Source organism: Pyricularia oryzae, chromosome 1 (genome assembly GCF_000002495.2).
Source record: "Pyricularia oryzae 70-15 chromosome 1, whole genome shotgun sequence".
Classification (NCBI taxonomy): domain Eukaryota; kingdom Fungi; phylum Ascomycota; class Sordariomycetes; order Magnaporthales; family Pyriculariaceae; genus Pyricularia; species Pyricularia oryzae.
The window spans coordinates 3,639,290-3,657,989 of record NC_017844.1 but is presented as its reverse complement, the minus strand read 5'-3'; the positions used below and the strand labels follow the sequence as shown (position 1 = coordinate 3,657,989).

Below are 18,700 nucleotides of genomic sequence, written 5' to 3'. Positions count from 1 at the left end.
GGAAAACCTACCATAAAAGAAATTAAAATTAAAAATTAAAACAGACAACTCTACTCTGTTATCCGATCGTCTACAGGGAATTCGAAAGCTTCGCGTTTCAAGGGCCATGGGGGTGTTTGTTTGGTACCGTTCCACCTCTGTCCACATATCAAGCAGCAGTCGGTGGCATGGGCCGAGAAGGGCATATAGTGCATGACACAAAAAGAGAACTCCACCTGGATCCTGTAAAAGTCGTCCCAGGGTTCACGATCGCACCTACCAGTTCGTTCACTTATCTCGACATTATTCGCCTCTTTCAAAAAAAAAGTTGAAAAGGAGGGTGACAGGCATCTCTTTTTTTTTTTTGGGTGTTTCTGTTATTTTACACCTGGAGTGCCGCCACTTTCGTCAGTGGTTCTTCTTTTTTTTTAGTGTTTTATTTTATTTTATTCGATTCGGAGAAGACAGAAAAGGAAATAACAGGGAAAAAAAGAAAAAAAAAGTACTTACTACCTTTTTGAGGGGGCGTGTTGCCTTACCTGGCTCACAGGTAGATTGGATATATCTACCCTTATCCTCGACCCAGTTTCCTCCCCCACGCTTGGCTCCCGACATATCCCTGCTACGATCGGTCATCTACCAAGTACCCCCAAGTGTACATCATATAACACGATCGTCCATCCAACCGAAATTCCACCTCCCCCCACACCCCACGACCTTCCACCAAGGTGTTTCTTAATAAAACAACAGACAGGCTCCCCGTCGACATTCAATTTTGGAGGATGGTATAGACTACCTAGATGGACATGGCCAAGATAATACATGAAAACGACACAAACGACAAAGAAAGCATGGGTCCCGAAACACCAGTACCACCAAGACGGGGCGGGCAACCAGGTTCGAGTTTACTTAGGGGTTGTATATGGGTGCTGGCCATCATCTCCATCTCCTTCTTCTCCATCGGCGTGTACGAGCACACGAGCCCGTGGAGGCAGACAGATCTACGACGACAGGTGCAGGGACCACCACCACCACCACCGCCAGCAACATGGCAGGCCGCGCTCGAGAGCCTCATGTCCCCGGACACGGCAGAGTCGTTGGTGACGGACCAACAGCTGAGGCGTAGCCTCGGCTTCGCGGTCGAATTCACAGCCAGCTTGACGCGGGACCTGGGCCACAAGTACGACCTGCCTTCGCTCAACGAGGTCGGCGACAAGCTGGCAAAGGTGCGCAGGGACTTGGAGAACCTGGACAAGGTGCCGTTGTCCAGGAAGCGACAGCTCTTCCCCGGCATGCCGAGTCCCGGCAGCGGAGGTGGCTTTTTCAGCAGCCTCCTCCCGGGAGGAGGAGCAGGAGCAGGAGGAGGAGGAGGTGCGGACGGCGAGCAACAAACCGGCGGGCTCCTGTCCCAGATGAGCAGCGGGGTGATCAGCGAGCTGGCCAAGCCGCTCAAGGAAGCCCTGAGCGGCGTCAAAGACAAGCTCGTCCAGAACGCTGGCGGTGCGACATTCTTCCTCGGCGTCGGAGTCGGCGGCGGCACGGCTCAGGGAATGAACTTGACAGACGGACCGGGCACCAAAGCCCTCATGGAAAAGGTGGCAGCCGACAACGGGCAGACCGCATCAGGCTTGAACCCGGCCATCGAGAACCTCGGCATGGGTCTCACGGCAACCCTGCTCGGCGCGGTGGACATCAAGGAATTGGGCAACAAGTTCAACATCACCGAGCTGCTCGGCGACACCCCGTTGTCCGACGTTGCTCTCTCCATGTCCGAGGGTCTGGGAGGCGGTGCCGCCAAGGGACTGAACCTCGGCAACGGCGCCCAGTTGACCGCCCCCCGAGGCAGCAAGGTGCGAGACGTCGTTGGAGCCTTGGGCTTTGGACTCACCGACTCGGTGACCAGCGCCATGAGCAAAGGCGGATCCGTCACCCCCGACATCACCAGCTTCAACATAACACCTATCCTCGGCGGCCAGAGCCTGACTCAGGTGGCCTTTGGACTCGCCGACGGCCTGGGTACCGGCGCCGCCAAGGGCCTGAAGATGGGCAACGCAGTCAACGCCCAACCTGCCACCGGAACACAGGCCTCGGACGTCGTCAACGCCTTCGGCTTCGGTCTGACCAACTCTGTGACCCGCAACATCGACACCAGCAAGAGTTTCGACCTTGGCAGCTTCAACGTCACCCCGTTCCTCGGCGGGCAGAGCCTGACGCAGGTGGCCTTTGGACTCGCCGACGGTCTAGGCACCGGCGCCGCCAAGGGCCTGAAGATGGGCAATGCCACCACGGCCACGCCCCCTGCTGGAAACCAAGCCTCGGACGTGGTCGGCGCCTTCGGCTTCGCCCTGACCGACGCCGTGACGCGCAACCTCGACACCAACAAGACCTTTGACCTGACCAGCAGCTTCAACATCAGCCAGCTGCTGGGCGGCCAGACGCTGGCGCAGGTGGCGCGCATGTTCGCCGACGGCATCGGTAGCGGCGCCACCAAGGGCCTCAACCTGGGCAACGCACGGGTCCGCAACGTCGAGCCGCCGCAGGGCACCTCGGCCGCCGACGTGGCCGGCGCCTTTGGCTTCGGCCTGACCGAGTCTCTGACCCGCAGCTTTGACGGCGACGGCGCCGGTGCCGGCTTGCCCATGAACTTTGACATTGACGGCACGCTCCAGAAGACGTTCCCGGGGCTCAAGATCGGCAGCGTCGTGCAGGGCTTCGCCAGGGGTTTCCTCCAGGGTGCCAGCGACTCCATCATCATGATGGGCGGCATCCAGGCCATGATGAACGGCACCGCCGTCATCCCGACCACGTTCCCCAACGAGACCATCGCCTTCAACGACACGCTGGGCGGCGCCGGTACGGGATTCGGCCAGGGGCTCGGAGGCCAGGGCGTCATCGTGGCCGCCGAGCTCATCGCCAAGCAGTTCCCCGATGCTCTCAAGATACCCGGTGCCAACAACCGCAGCATCCCCACGCGGCCGCTGTTCGACAAGGCCGACCTTGCGCCCGCGCGGTTGGCTCGTCGTGACGGCCCCATCCTCGCCGGGCCTGGCTTCAACCTGTCGGCCATCATAAACGCCGACACCATCTCCAACGGGACCCAGACCGTCCTGGACCTGCTGCAATGCGAGGGTGTCGGTGGCATCATCCTCATCGGCGTCGGTCTGATCCGCAGCGGCGCCATCTCGTTCAACGTCATGGACATCATCAAGGGCGGCAACCCCATCTCTAAGTTTGGTCTCAACGAAAACGTCACCAACACCATCCGACAGGTCATCCCCAACGGTACCATCCACTTCACGAGCCGCGGTAACTTTTACGACATTGACGGCACAGGAATCAAGGGCGCGCTTGACGGCAACATGAACGGTGCCATTGATGGCATCAAGATCAACAGCCTCAAGCTCATCCCCTTTATCGTCTTGCTCATCATGCACAGTAAGTTTTGTCGCAATTCGTCATCCCCCCCTGGCCTTGCGGTGTCTCTCAACAAGACAAGAAACTAACCAAACCCTTCTCCTCCTTTACAACAGTTCTGTTTGCCATCATCTTCTTCATCGCCATGCTTCCGCTGGCACTGTGCCTCGAATCCGCCCGCAACATCCTGGCCCGCATGGCGTCGCCGTACCTGACGCTCCCGCGCAAGACCTCCAAGTGGATCGGCATCATGTACGGGTACGTCATCGCGCCATTTCTCATCATCGTCTTCGTCTTTGGCATCGTGGTGGCCGGGTCGCGACAGGACCACTTCCGCAACGCCCACGCCATCCTCGGCCTGCTGTCCGTCATCTTTGGCCTGCCCACCATCGCCCTGTACTGGACCGACACGCGGCTGGCCGTGACCCGCGCCCGCGTCCTGTCCGTCCTGGCCCGGGACATCAACACGGCCACGTTCCGCATGGCCATGATCCGCGCCATCACCAACCAGCTGTTCCAGACCCTTGCCGTCACGACCATACTGTCGGGCTTCGGCCAGATCTCCGGCGTGGCCCTGTGCGCCACCCAGATCGTCCCCTTTGAGTTCGCCCTCTCCATAGGCTTCGCCTTCGCCAGCATCTCGTCCATCGGCATGATGCTCAACTGGCTCGACTTCTACATGGCCTGGCGCATCTCGCGCATCCCCAAGGCCATGAAGACCCCCGACGCCTCTGGCAGCGACACCAACGAAGGTGGCGACGAAGAGGCCGTCGCCGGCCGTGCCGTCTCCAAGGGGAAGCGCCCGGTGCGCGGCGACCCGGAAAAGACGGAGCGCCCGTCCATGGCGCCGCGGGAGAGCAGCGGCATCTTCTATCCCGAGAAGTCGGTGGCGCCGCCGCGGCTGGACAATAGCAGCTTCTTCTTCTCCGAAAAGACCGCGCGGTCGCGCGAGGATGGTACCTTCTTCTACCCCGAGGAAAAGTCGCCAACCTCCATCGGGCATGATGATGTGCGGTCCTACATGACCGCTGCATCACCGTCCCAACCGAGAGCAGCGCCTACGGGCGGCGATCAGACGAAGGAAACTGAAAAAACAACACGATCACCACTACCTGTATTGAAGAGTGGCACATCGAGAAACATAAGGGAGCTATATGATAATAAAATCTAGGGGTAAAAAAAAAGGGTTGGGACAGGGAAAGGCGTTTCATGGGTTTGTCTTTTTCTTTCTTTCTTTTTTTCTGTACTGTTAGGTATTCTGCATGATGATTACGATGATGATAGTTTATTATTTCGCATCGTACCTTACCGACCAGACAGCCGGTCTGTTTGTCGCTTCGTACTCAAGGTACTCAGGTAGCTGCCAAGTATTTGGATAATAATCCTGCTGTTAGTTCTCATACCTAGGTGTGATTCTATGGCATGTTTTAGTTGACTATGGGACGGCTGGAACTCACCCCAAATGCCACCAAATTTGTCGAACTTGTTTTAATTATGCACCCCAAGTCCAGTCAAGATGGTCACGCCATGCATCATTCGGAGCACTAGACTACCCTAGTCAGTAGGTCCAGGAGTAACTGAGCAAAGCCAAACCCCCCACATCCATTAATAACTTGAAAGATTCGATTATAAAAACTTTAAATGAACCTATGTCCGAGGCAACGCCAACCCTCATTATAACGCTCATTATTGAAGAGAAAAACAAATGTTGTAAGTAAGTGACAGTCCAAATAAAAAGGGGTTGAGAGAACAAAGGGTGTTTCGGTCGTAAAAGGCGCATGTCCTTGTCTTCACCTTGGCTGGCGTAGGTGTTCCGCACCCAGGCCTATATATTCAAACATGACCGGTATGCCCTCGACGCTCAGCCATGCGATGCCTGTGAATGTTGTCAGTGACGAAAATCAAGAAAAAACCACACTATGATCGGGAGTTCTTACCAGCATAGACGACCAGCTTGGTCACCACCTCAACATCGTACCTGACGCGTGGCTTTATAAGCTTCTCAAACATCTCCTTCTCCTCAAACTCATCCTGTTGGCCAATGAAGATGTCCACGTCATCCTCGCCTTTGCCACCCTCGTCTCCAACAACGACAGTGCCCCGCCCCATCTGGCTTTCGTAGTCGGCCAGAGTCCCTGGGGACTGGTTCCTTCGCCGAATCTGCTGGGCGGAACTGAGGGATGACGAAAAGGCAAAACCATCCCCGTCTTCAAAAGCGTCGCCGGAAGCGCCACCCTCGCGGCTGACCTCCTCCCTGAGGTTCCGCAGGCTTGGCTTGCTCCCAAGGCTGGCGTTGCTCCCCATGCTCTCCCGCCGCCTCCGCTCCCGGTAAGCCAGCGTCTCGTACGCATCTGCCGCGCTTTGGGGGCCGATGCTGACACTTCGGCCGCGGGTTCCCACACGCCGGATGTTGCGTACAATTTCAGGCAGGTCACTGACCGAAGGGATAACGTTGTCGGTGTGCAGGCGGAGGAGGTCGGGAATGTTCTTGTACTCGCTCGCGTTGACAAAGAAGCGTCGGGGAAGAGAGAGACCGCGGTCTTCTATGGCCCGGAAGATATAGGGGAGAATTTTGAGCAGCGCAGGCTTCATAATTTCGCGCCACGCAAAGATAACAATGATGCCCGCCACAAGCCGTGCTCCCACAGTTGGCCAACCCAACTGAGACAGCGAGAAGCGATCGCTCGCCGGCCAGGCAAAGGATGAGTGCATGTAATGCCAGAAGCCGACTTCGAGGCCCATCATGACGCCGGCAAAGGCAACACTGTCGTCGAAGCACGGGCAGTCATCCGCGGGCTCTGGGTGGATGCGCACCAGTACGATGATGGTCAGGATAAACACGATGGACCCGCGCCAGCCCGTGGCATGAAGCCAAGAATCCAAGATCGGACCGCAATAGAACTCTCCCAGTGCGATGAAAATGCCAATCAGACTACCAATTATCACATCCAAGAAGCCGTGCATGCCGCAGTAGAGGCGGCCAAAGACGATGGAGACTGCGTAGAAATAGCTCAAAACCTCCAGGTAGAGCTTGACTGAAGAGGAAAGAGTATTGGTTGGGTCGTGCAGCATGAGTATTCCAAGCACAGCAACGGATACTGCGTTGGTCGAGTGGGTCGATGGGAAGCCGTACTCGAGAGCCGCCGATCCAGACATGGTGATTCGGTGGAGAGGGGGCGACAATGGCCTCGGGAGAGATAGGAGATCCTTGATGAAGCCTGTAACGAAGACGCCCGTCGCTAATATGTGGACAAGACTATGGTGGACAAAGGTTTGAGGTCAGCAGCTGCAGATAATGCCGGTCGCCCGCGAAGGTTCGTTATGCCAACCCGTCCCGCAGCCGTGTTTGCGCGCTCTTACCCCTTCCCGAACTCCATAAATCCACACCAAAACATGATGGGAAGCCCGATCATAAAGAAGGTATGCGTTCCGAGGTTTGCAGTAATGGCAAAGTAGCTGTCGAGCGCGGGCGAGCGGATCTTGGACTGCAACCAGGCGAGGTAGGGTGTTTCCCATCGAATCAGGGGCAGCATCTTCTGTCGCACAGCATATCTCCATGGCGGGAGTGCTCGTTTGTCTGTAATTGATCATGATGCAAGCAGTCAGCAAGCTGCTGTGTGCGTACTTGTAAACGGTGCAGACATTTTTATTGTCATTCTCCTCGGCGCAGGGGTGGTGCGCAATAGCGACATACAATGTCCCAAGCTTCGCAGCCCCGCGTCGATACCATCACCGCCTCCCTGGACGCGCTCGCCCTCAGTACCAGCCTTGTCGGGCTCCGCCGTCATGTTTGTCGATGGTCCATTGACAGCAATCTTTGGCAGGGAGGCGGAGGCCGGGCTCGAGCCTCGGTTGTTTCGCTTCATGGCGTTGTCGGCCACATCAATCTCGTCTCGATGCGCAGTTGTCCGATTCGCTGTGGAAAGAACGTTTTGCGCCCGTGGTGCCAGAGGCGTTTCCCCGCTACTTATCGGGGTGCCTTGGTCTCGGCCGCTATGAACCTTGAATGACCCTGGTCAAGCTTGAGTTGTCGTGGCAGAAGATTGGCCCGAAAGGTGATAAGGATCCGTCTATTGAACAAAAAGCTCGGTGAACTTGTTTGCACAGTCGACGAGGAACACAATTGCCTGAAATTACAACAATTGATTGGAGTAATTTGCGTGTCCTTGGAGATTTTTGACAACGTTGCATGCACGCCTTGCAGAAGTGAAGTGTGGGTGGATGCGGGACCGACCCCAGCCGGGAAACTGTGCTAAAGAACGTTTGGTCTGGGCCTTCTGCGGCCTGCCACCTACGGAGTACCTGCTGGACCCTTGATGGCGGCCGCGCCCCTTGCTACAGTAGGAAGGTACGGTGCAGCACAAAAATGCACAATGACCGACCGAGGGTTTACTCGGCTTAGCGGTTGGTTGCGCGCGTATCCTCGTATCGGACAAGGTCCGCGGGCCCCTCCCTCTTCACGCCCGACAAGCTCTTACCAGCAGACGGGCTTGTAGCCAAGATTAATCAAGCCACGCCACAGACTCTAAGCCTGTATTGACACAGTACGTCTTAGTCATTTACCTGGTTTGAGATCCGATTTAGATCTACACAACTTATTTCTATCTCTAAATCTACACCAAGTCATTTGATTATAATTTACTTGAATCGAGTCAATATTTGCTACTACTGGTCAACCAATTTTGATCATGGCGACAAAGTGACGAATGCTGCAAAGACGAGCAAATGGCGACTACGATAACGACGACGTTGTTATTAACCTTGAGCGGCAGCATGCTGTCAAATAAACCCTGGTATCCAATGCACCAATCGGCGCGCATACCGGTTATCTAGAAGCATATTCGCGTCCCGAAGCTACGGGCGGTATTATGCAGAACCATGATGATAGACTTGGGGATCGTGGGTAAATCGATGATTACCTTTTGCATGTTGCACCCCAGCGCGAGAGCTGTCTTGGTTCGAAACCCCTTTGTAACAGGACTGTATTAACGAGATATATCATCTCTTCTGAAAGTAGTGGGTATCCCTATTGCGTATAGGTGACCTGTCTATAGCACATATTCCGTGCTTCACATCTTGTGATACTCACCAAAGACAAATATTCCCAACACCTCGATGAGCAAGCTGTTACAAGCAGAGGCTGTCCCGATTGCTGACGTGACCTTGCACATACGAAACATTAATGAGCAGGTTTAGTTTAGCCTCTTCGCAGTCATACAACTGCATCTTGTATCCATAGTATCAATCCCACCCCTTAAACAATTCCCCTACCCGAGACAGGTCGTTCCACTACCAGATAAGCCAGGAAAGCTTCCCTAAAAGTATGTATACGCCAGGCTTAGCTCTCAAGACTGTGAGGCTTTGGGCGTGCATGCATACAGCAGTCAAATTCTTCGACAGACTGCATCGTTGTGGCAAATTTGAGTGCAGCAGTTGACTGCACTAGTTGTCACCCTGGAGACAGGTATCCCACTGACATGTGAGGTGGCTGGGTGGAGTGTGAATAACCTCGATTCAAATATTTCATGAAATGACCTCGGCTGTCCTGGAGCATTTTTGGAAAGATAACCAAGCAAGAAAAAAAAAGCTAGATATGTTATAGGTTCATACCGAGAGCTACACGAATCCTCAATCCAACCTCGATCACCAACACAGCCATGGATCACGAGCAAGATGAGGAAGAAGACGTACCCCTCGACTTTGCGGATTCTGAGCTCCCGCCTCGGTTTATAACCGCCACATTCTACACCAGAGAGCCCCCCACGAGATGCACCATCATCTCCGTAATGCTGGTCCAGTTCTTTGCCGGGATCGAAACGTTCTTCCTGGACCTCCTCCGCCTCCCCACCGACTCCCTGTTTCGCATGTTCCCGGACCACCAGCATTACTGGCCCTACCTCACGCACCGTCACCCATTCCGCGCCGGCTTGGGGGACTTTATAAGCCTCAACTTCCTGGTCAACACGCCCACGCTTGCATCCATCGAGATGCTCAACGCCATCAAGGAGAACTCGCTCGGGCTGGGGCCGCATAGACGCGGCTGGATCTGCAACCTTGTTCCCGCCCACGTCCGGATGAATTTTTATGGAGCCTTCTTGGTGACTCTGCTAAGGGTCTGGGTCTTCACGGCCGGATCTCGATATATACTATATCATTACTATCTCAGGGAGAGACGCCGGGATAAGCTCTTGGCTTTGGGCTTGTTGCTTTGCCTTGCTATGTGAGGATTTTGGATGCGAATTAAGGGGGAGGTCTTTTTCTTCTGTCTCTTGATACCCAAGCCGCCTTTACTGGACGATACAGACTGGTCGTCTGGAAAGTACTGGCTTTCTAATTCCGAAAATACATACAAAAAAAGTACTGGTGTCAGAGACCTACAAAGGGTCATTAATACATTGGTGCCTTTCAATTTACTTGTACATCTTCCAGCAGTGAATTTGGGAGCTTTATCAGTGCTGTATGTGCTTCATTTATCCGGTCAAAGTGCAAAGTAGAGGACACTCACTTCTCGCTAAAAGCACTAATTCTTGAATTTTGAGTCATTCGTTTGCACCTTGGAATGGATTTCTGGGGGAGCTACTCTCCATTCACTATCGAGGGCGGTGAGCCCTGGGCTGGGGATAGAACCTCGACGATGGGGGTAATTTAGACCACACCTCCGCGTGATTTCTGTCCACATCCCCTATAAATGTCATAATTGGACGTCGTAGAAAGGGTACCCAGTGATGTTATAGATTCCATCATTTCGGTTGTTGGGACTCAGAGACGATTTTGATCAGAAGTAGCAGTTTCCTGCTGCAAAAAGGATAAAATGTACCGAGAAACACAAAAGCCAAACATCCATCGCAAGCCAGATCACATATTGTGATGGAGCCCACAAGGCGTCCCACTTGCTTGCGCATTTGATATGGATAAAGGCCAAGTGTTGACTGCGCTTGTTCCCATGAATCCAACTGCCAGTCCAAATTCTCGTTCACCCCGGAATCTCACCATGAAAGATGGACTGTTGGGCGCAAGAAATCTCATCCTGGTAATTATGTGAATGCTCGAACAGGACGCGACTCGGATTGTTCAATCACTTTCATCAGCAATGCCACGGGCCCGCTGGGAGATCTGTATAAAGTAGCAGATTGTTTCAATCCGAAAGAAAGACTAAAAAGGGATGAAAGGGTCTGCTATGGCAGCCATATCAAAATCGGTCATCGCTCTCCCTGGATAGCAAAGGATTGGATTATTTCAGACCAGAAACCATACAGTCGCAACTTGATTTGAAGAAGAAGGAGCTGGGCAGTCAAAGGCTCCTGACAGAAGATTTTGTTAATATGTATACCACCATTAGAGACAAAGTCCCTCTCGCTCGACTCGAAAGTTTGTCAGGCCTCACTCAGCCCACGCTTGGAATACCCATGGCAGGATCACGTCCCGGCAGCCCAACTCGAAAAGTCTAGTCTCAACCGAGACACCAACTCATAATCATGTTTGAAAATTATCTAGTCTTCATCACAAGCCTTGTCGGCGTCGCCCATGCTCTTCCCCAAGCTTCCAACGACTCGGTCGGCAGGCTCATCGGAACCGAGGACATCGTCGACCACGGCCAGCACGGCGTGGCCATTGACGGCGCCCTCGACCGAGCCTCCAAGTACTACGCCTACGCCAGCACGGCCACCAGCGCCCCGGAACCCACCCCCGGCCCGAGCATGGACAAGGTGGCCGCGGCGCTGACCATCCGCATCACCAACGCGTGGCACTCGCCCATCAGCACCCGCCACGCCCGCAACGACAACGCCCCGCCGGCGGTCGGGGGCGACGTCGGACCGGGAACGGTGGGCGTCTTCAGCATCGGCCAGTTCGCCGTGCCGACGCAGTGGGCCGGCATGGTGGCGGTGGTCGAGGCGAGTGGTTCCAACGCCATCGTGGGCGACGAGTCGTTGATCGAGGCTTCGTTCGTGGATCAGTTTGGCAGCGGCGCCCTCGTCGATGTGGACGTCTCGTACGTCGACGGCTTCTCGCTGCCCGTCACCTGCTCGTGCGGAGGAAAGGTCGTCACCGGCTGCAACAGGCAGCTGCGGGACCTCAACACCTGCCCGGACGACAACGGCCGCGGATCCTGTCGGAACCCAAACAGGAACGGCGGGACCAGGCCGTCAAAGTTCTTTGCTCCGTGTCGGGGCGCGGCTTATACATTTCCTAGTGACCACGGTGCAAACTCGAATGGTGAGTGCACCGGCGGTGTCATCGACTGCTGCGTGGGTGAGATGTGCCCAGGGAATCCGTCACAGCCGAGTTGAGCACTTGGAGAGAGCAGCAGACAGAGAAAAGCCCGTTGGAAAGTCATGTTACATGGGGATGATGAATGTTTGTAATGGCACGGTTGAGTTGAAGGATGGGATGAAGTGAGAGCGCATGGGATACAGGTAAAGAGGAAACGGGTAGAATTAAGCAGGTGCTGATTTGAGATCATTTGTGCTGCTGCCAGCAAGGAAGACTTTATCAGCATTGCTTTGGCAGGAGCTCGTTGAAGAAGGGAGGGAAGAAGGAGACAAAACTCTGGGCCTAAAATTAATCTGGTGCCCAGCTATCAGGTCTTGGTCTTTGAACCCCAAATATACTCGGCAATTTGTTTCGATGCGTGTTATATAATTTTTCAATGTGGCGTTGGAGGTCGTCGACTTCGACAATGCTATGCCACGTAATGTGTAAATGTGCGCGGTGGTGGTGGTGACGTTTGAGGATACACGTGAGAGGGTCCCCAGATGTGCCCCACATTATTTCAAACTTACCCCAGGAACCGATGGTATGCGGCTTGGCACTATATTATAGTGGCTGTAACGTCATGCGGCCCGCGGGTCAGGGATGTAGCTCTCTCGGACGATTTCCCCTCGAAGTCAACACAGTCAGTCAGTCCTTCTCCGGGTTTCCATCGACATCACCACTTGCTACTTTGCCAATTCCACCAACATACTCCGCAATTCCGCCCGACAACCTAGAAATCGAATGGCCAGAGTGTCATAACACACAACAATGGCTCCCTTGGCCCCAATTGCAGCCCGCTGCGCCCGTCGCGTGGCCGTCAATGGCTTGTTGAAGCGGTCTTGCATGCCGCGGCTATACTCGACGGCGGGCAACACACAGCAGCAGCAACAGCAACAACACCAACCTTCATACAATAACCGTGTCAAAATCGTCGAAGTCGGGCCCCGCGACGGCCTGCAGAACGAGAAAACCACAATACCACTCGCCACAAAGATTGAGCTCATTGAGAGGCTGGCCAAGACGGGTTTGACCACCATCGAGGCTGGGTCCTTTGTCGCGCCCAAATGGGTTCCGCAGGTAAGCTTGTCTCTTTTGTATATCTGAAGATCAAATCAAAACCTGTTATGCCTTTCTGCTTCTGCTCATCTTCCGCCTGAGCTTGAAACTGACCATGCCCGTAACTCGTGCACATAGATGGCCAACTCGAGCGAAATCCTACAACACATCCTCGTCAACGAGATCCCTTCCCCGAACCCGGTGACCTACGCTTTCCTCGCCCCAAACACAAAGGGGCTCAACAACGCACTCTCGCTGCTGGAGGCCCATCCAGGATCCTACAGCACCGAGCCGAAGCCCTCATCCCCGCCCGCCGTGGAGCTGGCCGTCTTCGCCGCGGCGACCGAGTCATTCTCGCGCAAGAACCTCAACATGGACGTGGCGAGCTCGCTGGCGGCGTTTGGCGAGGTCATCAAGGGCGCCAAGATTGCGGGCCTGAGGGTCAGGGCCTACATCTCGGTCGTTCTGGGGTGTCCGTTTGAGGGCCACGACGTGGACCCTCACCGTGTCGCCGAGATCGCGACCAGCCTGCTCGAGATGGGCGCCGACGAAATCGCGCTCGGCGATACTACGGGCATGGGCACGGCGCCCCGAACCCAGGCCCTGCTGAGGTGCATCTCGGCCGCGGGAGTGCGGAGCGAGGATGTCGCCATGCACTTTCACGACACGTACGGCCAGGCTCTGGTCAACACGGCCGTTGCGCTCGAGCATGGCGTGCGCACCTTTGATTCTTCCGTGGGAGGTCTGGGTGGCTGCCCGTACAGCCCCGGGGCCACGGGCAACGTTGCCACCGAGGACATGGTCTACTTCCTCGAGACGTTGGGGATGGATACCGGAGTGGATCTGGAGGCCGTTGCGGAGATCGGGTCTTGGATCACCAAGGAGATTGGGAAGCCGCACGACAGCAGCGTGGGCAAGGCGGTGCTCGGGGCCAGGTCTCGAGTCTAAGGGGGAAATGCTGAGATTGTTTGTTTCTAGTCTAGGGACGAGGACAAATCAAGAAACCAAGAAACTCGGAGGACTCTCAAACGTTTTTATGGTGTCGGCCATTGCATTGGACAAAGTGCCCATAATCCTCTGGCTTCCAGCCACGACTAGATTCCTTTCGCGCCTTTTGAACCCCATCCCCCCAAAACCCTGGCCTCCAGATCCCTCAGGTTACTCCTGACGTTGGGCACATGGGCGTGGTCCTCCCCGCCGTACAGCAGCCACGCGTCGAGGCTCATCCTCAGGTACCGCAGCGCGCCCCGCCCGTCGCCCTTGGCCAGCAGCACCTGCGCGACCGTCTCGCAGTACGCGCCCAGCTGCGGCATGATGCCCTCCATCTCGACCACGTCCATCATCTCCTCGGCGATCGCGTGCACCTCGGCCGCGGCCAGCTCCTCGTGGGCGTGCATCAGCCGCCCGCGCAGGCCGCCCAGCCGCTCGCGGTACTGGTCCGAGAGGTGCCTCTCCGCGGGCGTCGAGCACAGCTGGCAAGTGCAGGCGAAGCCCCAGGCGCGGATCTGGCCGGCGCGGTGGGAGGATGGGAGCCCGAGGGGTATGTCTGTTTGTATGGATTGAGGATATGAGGGGAGCTGTTGGCAGGTGCTCAGGGGTATTGGATGATGGAAAAAAAAAAAAAAACATACAGCTTATCGTGATCTCTTCCCCTGGCATTATGTCGCGCATGGCACCGACGTCCATGGTCAAGTCGGACGGGTGGAAGCGGGAGAAGCTGTTGGGGCTGCAAGCATGGTTTATCCTCTGGAAACCACCAAACAACGTCAGCGCCTCCTACTTTCTCAAGCGGCATGTATTTCATCACATGTAAAACAAAACAGCCCAAGTTGTAAGAATCAGGGATGCCCACTTACCGCAATCTCCGGGTACAACCCCATGTAATCCCCATCCCCCACCCCGACCGCAAACGTATTAGTATTCAGCACATCCTCAACAGCATCGCCTCCACTATAGCTCCGCGCCAGGTCAAAGAACCGCCCCGGCAGCGGCAGCCTCTCCACGGCGAGCCGCATCAGCTCTCCTCGCGACGCCACCGCGACGTCGGCCACCAGCAGCGGGTCATCAGCCATCAGGATCTCGCCAGCCCGTATATGCCTGGTCGCCACCACGCCGAGCCCCTTGCCCGGCACGGGGACGACGGCGTACGTGCCGCTCCTGTTGGTGTCGGCGAGCACGTCGACGTGCGAGGGGAAGCGCGAGTGCCACGGCTCCGACAGCAGCGCGTCGGCCAGCGCGGCGGCCGCATCGGGCGTGCCGACGAAGCCGAGCCCGCGGCCCGACCGAAACGTCGCCGAGGTGAAGGTGCAGTAGCGCCGAGACGGGGCGTTTTCATCGTCGTCGCCGGCGACGCAGTATGGTGCCTGGGTCCACGGCGCGGACGGTCGCCTCGTCGTGGCGGTGGTGTCGTCCACTGCGGGAGGGCAGGTTGCAATCGTGCGCGGATGTAGAGGGCCGGGAGGGTTCCAGCGACATTCCGTGGCGGGACTGCTGCTGCTGCTGCTGCTGCTGCTGGTTGCCGGCGTTGTTGAGGCGTTGTTGATTGGCTCCGATGTGACGAGCGGCAGCAGCAGGTACAGGCAGGGTACCCAGTTGCGTCTTGGCCTGGTGGGGGAACCCATGTTTGAACGTCGTCACGGTCCTTTGGCCTCTATTCTTTTGCTGTTATTGCCGTTTTACCTCTACACAACCCACGCCTCATAGATTACCTGGGCTGATTTAGGGGAATTACATCCGTCAACGTGGCTCTTGGCTTCGTGACAGCTTCTCTACTTGCAGTTTAATCGTCAAATATGGTATCCTCGAGTAAATTCTGCTGCACTTGGCGCGCCTAATATACGTGCAGCTAGTTAGCCGGCTTGGTTGCCGGATTCGGATTCAATTTGTTTTTATCCGGAACCTCCCGTGCGCATTACCGCTGAGAGGCTGCTAGTTAACAAACAGATTAGAGATTTGATTTCTTCACTTGTCGTTTTTAATAGTACTGCACAGCACTCGAGCCGTTTCTTGAAAAGTTTCGTATTAAGTCATTGTTATATGTGTATACAAAGGCAGGACAATAGCCCTCAAGTTCGGCTGGCAGCTTGTGCCTTGTCACTCAGCCTTACTCTCATTCTACACCCGTCCGTAGGCTGTGCTGTGATTTTAGATGCCTGGGAAGAAATGCACGTTAGCTCTACTGATTCTTGCTTGACCTTGCAGATTTGCAGATTTGCAGAAACAGAATCATGATTGCACAAAGGAGATGAATGTGAACTCACGTTGTAAAGCAAGTTGACAGTCTTATACTGCCCATACGTATCCATCACAAAGTTCCCCTTCTCGTCCCTCAAAAGCTCGCCCAAGCCGACTTTCTCAAAGTCGAACCTGCGCACGGTGCAAGCGAGGATGACCCTCATCTCGATGTTGGCAAGCTCCTGTCCGATGCAGTTTCTCTGACCACGCTCGAATGGGCGCCAGGCCGATGCCGGGATGGCGTGCTTCTCTCCCGCTAGGCCGGGGGCGGCATCATTCAGGTCACCACCGCCCGCCATTGACGTATCCGTGTTTCCGAGCCATCGTTCCGGCTCAAAGACGCTAGCCGTCTCGCCGTAAACCGCCGGGTCGCGTTGTATCAGGTAGTGGCAAAGATACAGGATCTTGTTGTCCATGACAGGGGACATGCCCTGGCCGTCGGGCATCGTGAATCGGAAGTTGCTGCCCTTGGGGGCAAACCTACCGCTTCCGGCAGGCGGGTGAAGACGAAGCGTCTCCTTCATGACAGCCGATGTGTATTGCAACCGTGCGTAGAGTTCCTCGCGGGAAGGGCCCAGGAGCTGGTCCCTCACGGTGGCAGGATTCGTGTCTGGCCCAAAGATTTCGTCTAGTTCGGCCCGGATAGCTGCAAGAGCCCTCGGCGTGCGCGCGAGCTCGTACATGGCCCACTGAAGCGCGATGCTGGTGGTGTCGTGCCCGGCAAACAGGAAGGTTTTCATCTGGTCGCTTATCATAGAAATAAGAGATTCATCCAGCGTCTCCAAGCCTTCCAGGCTGAGCGACAGAACACTGCGTGACTGGCCGATGCTGCCTTGGGCTTGGTTCTGCTTCTCGTGGCAATCTATAATGTATCGCCTGAGAACGGTTTCCATGCGCTGGCGGAGGCGCCAACGGATGAACCTTTGACGCAGGAAGAATCTGGCAAAGCCAGGAGGCGAGGGATCCAGAAAGGTCTTGGTCATGGCCTGGAAGGCATTGACCAGCTCGCTCTTACCCCTCTGGGCATCGAGGTCGACATCGAGGACGACGGCGCCGATTATGTCAAACGTAAGGTTGGTGGTGAGCTCGTTGAACAGGAACTCGTCTCCCGACCTTGCTAGCCGGTCGAGGTGGTCGATAAAGTACTGTGTCTTGTCCAGGATGCAAGGGAGTAGGCTGAGGAGGTGCTTGGGCGCAAATCCTGGGTTGAATCTCCGCCTCAGAGCCTTCCACTCTTCGCCCTCCTTGGCCAGCAACGAGTTCTCTCCGGTGAGCGGCGAAATCTCATGCAAACTGGGCGACTTGTGTGTCGACCACGGGAAAGTCTTCGAGGCGCGACTAGCCTGCTCAGCAAGTTCATGGTTTGCAATCACAACCATGGGCCGCGCCAAGGGCCTCATGTCAAAGTTGAACATGGGAGGGTTGCCCAGCTCCTGCTGGATTTCTGCAAAGACGTAATCATGGTGTGTTCCAGCGGGTTTCTCGCGGAGCCTTTCGCCGAGGGCCTTCATGTGACCCCAAAACAACGAAGGCTTGAGCTGAGCTAAATCAGCGTGTTGGGAAAACCGGCGCCATCGCACATCTCTGTAGATGTAGACGGCGGCAAGGAATATTGCGGCAAGCCCTAGGGCGTAGACGTTGGGGATGGAGTTGAGCATCATGCCAACACGGGTGACCCCGAAGGCTTTAGTTCAGTTGTGCCCTGTACAGTGGTGCGTTTGTCCCGATTCGAACATCCGTCGTCCAATCTTGGGAGTCGGTACTATTCTAATGTGATTTGGGTAGTCAAGAGACCAAAGGGGAAAGTAGAAGATGAGAGAAATCAGATGGCATGGGAACAATTCAGATGGCAGGTTGCGGAAAGAGTCCCACTTTTGAAGTGTATTATACCTCAGCCTGGAGATTAGAAAAATGAAGAGAGAGAAAGAGAAGGATGCATCAGATCCCAAGCAGGAAAAAAATAAAAGGACCAGGAGGGAACAAAAGGAGAAAGAGCGATCAACTTCCCAGGTGCAAAACAGATCTTCATGCTCTGAGAAAGATCTGCCACCCATCATCGGGTTCGGGAGAATTTGAAAGGTCCGTAATCATATTCCTCACAGTACAGTAGTCGCAAAGATTTTTTTTTTTTTTTATTTTTAGTTTTATTTTTATTATCCTTTTCCCCCCTCTGGCTCGCCATCTCGCTTCCTTGGTGCTGTGTTTCCTCGTAGGATTGAACTCTTCGATTCGATGGGCCGCACTGCTTGTACGAGCGGGGGATTTACTGGGCATCGACTGGGTTCTTCTTGGTCTGGGATGGAGGCTAGCAAATGTTTCTGTGGATCATTTTCGCCGCCAACGCCGGGAACTTGTACACCCGAGATCTATATAGCAGTACAGGTGGCTCCCCCTCAAATCAGCTGGAGTGGGGGTGATGCAAATCCCAGACCGCCAGGCTGGTATTGGAAGGTGTTGTTGGCTGACTGTGCCTGCCTCCAAAGGTACCGTACATATTCGGAGTTTTACCGTGTTAAGCGAGCAAATGTTTCAAAACCTTGGAGAGGGAGGGTAAAGGTCAACAAGGTCAAGGTCAATTACCCAATGTTGCCATCATGGATGCAAGCCACCAGTACTTACCGCTACATACCGCTCTACGTACAGCAGGCAAGGTAACTGCTATAGTCTTAGTCGATCTGTATTTCTTATCTAGGTAGTCTTCTAGTATATCTGTAGTACCTAGCAACTAGGTGGTAGGTATCTTCCATTGTCTTGCTTGTTTTTC

General features: G+C 55.2%; 7 protein-coding genes across 7 annotated transcripts; 4 read left to right on the top strand and 3 right to left on the bottom strand.

The window, feature by feature from the left end:
- Window positions 1-785: 785 nt before the first annotated feature.
- Window positions 786-4,564, top strand: MGG_09185 (uncharacterized protein; the record flags this gene model as incomplete). Its single annotated transcript, XM_003709748.1, has 2 exons — window positions 786-3,414; window positions 3,510-4,564. The coding sequence occupies 2 exons, from the start codon at window positions 786-788 to the stop codon at window positions 4,562-4,564; spliced, it is 3,684 nt and encodes a 1,227-aa protein (XP_003709796.1).
- On the bottom strand, window positions 4,539-7,699 carry MGG_09184 (long-chain base protein 3). The gene is made up of 6 exons (XM_003709747.1): window positions 7,088-7,699; window positions 6,754-6,970; window positions 5,331-6,649; window positions 4,851-5,269; window positions 4,698-4,753; window positions 4,539-4,626 (listed from the first exon to the last, which is right to left on the bottom strand). The coding sequence occupies exons 1-4, from the start codon at window positions 7,257-7,259 to the stop codon at window positions 5,184-5,186; spliced, it is 1,794 nt and encodes a 597-aa protein (XP_003709795.1). The 5' UTR covers window positions 7,260-7,699; the 3' UTR covers window positions 4,539-4,626; window positions 4,698-4,753; window positions 4,851-5,183.
- Window positions 7,700-9,179: 1,480 nt separating this feature from the next.
- Window positions 9,180-9,617, top strand: MGG_09183 (uncharacterized protein; the record flags this gene model as incomplete). The annotated part of the gene is made up of 1 exon (XM_003709746.1): window positions 9,180-9,617. One exon carries the CDS (start codon window positions 9,180-9,182, stop codon window positions 9,615-9,617), a length of 438 nt encoding a protein of 145 aa, XP_003709794.1.
- A 1,251-nt stretch (window positions 9,618-10,868) lies between these two features.
- MGG_09182 (uncharacterized protein) lies at window positions 10,869-11,681 on the top strand (the record flags this gene model as incomplete). Its single annotated transcript, XM_003709745.1, has 1 exon — window positions 10,869-11,681. One exon carries the CDS (start codon window positions 10,869-10,871, stop codon window positions 11,679-11,681), a length of 813 nt encoding a protein of 270 aa, XP_003709793.1.
- A 733-nt stretch (window positions 11,682-12,414) lies between these two features.
- Window positions 12,415-13,650, top strand: MGG_09181 (hydroxymethylglutaryl-CoA lyase; the record flags this gene model as incomplete). The annotated part of the gene is made up of 2 exons (XM_003709744.1): window positions 12,415-12,723; window positions 12,841-13,650. The coding sequence occupies 2 exons, from the start codon at window positions 12,415-12,417 to the stop codon at window positions 13,648-13,650; spliced, it is 1,119 nt and encodes a 372-aa protein (XP_003709792.1).
- Window positions 13,651-13,724: 74 nt separating this feature from the next.
- On the bottom strand, window positions 13,725-15,323 carry MGG_09180 (uncharacterized protein; the record flags this gene model as incomplete). The annotated part of the gene is made up of 3 exons (XM_003709743.1): window positions 13,725-14,248; window positions 14,334-14,448; window positions 14,559-15,323. The coding sequence occupies 3 exons, from the start codon at window positions 15,321-15,323 to the stop codon at window positions 13,797-13,799; spliced, it is 1,332 nt and encodes a 443-aa protein (XP_003709791.1). The 3' UTR covers window positions 13,725-13,796.
- A 158-nt stretch (window positions 15,324-15,481) lies between these two features.
- MGG_09179 (uncharacterized protein) lies at window positions 15,482-17,953 on the bottom strand (the record flags this gene model as incomplete). The annotated part of the gene is made up of 2 exons (XM_003709742.1): window positions 15,963-17,953; window positions 15,482-15,532 (listed from the first exon to the last, which is right to left on the bottom strand). Exons 1-2 carry the CDS (start codon window positions 17,595-17,597, stop codon window positions 15,482-15,484), a joined length of 1,686 nt encoding a protein of 561 aa, XP_003709790.1. The 5' UTR covers window positions 17,598-17,953.
- Between the last annotated feature and the right edge of the window lie 747 nt (window positions 17,954-18,700).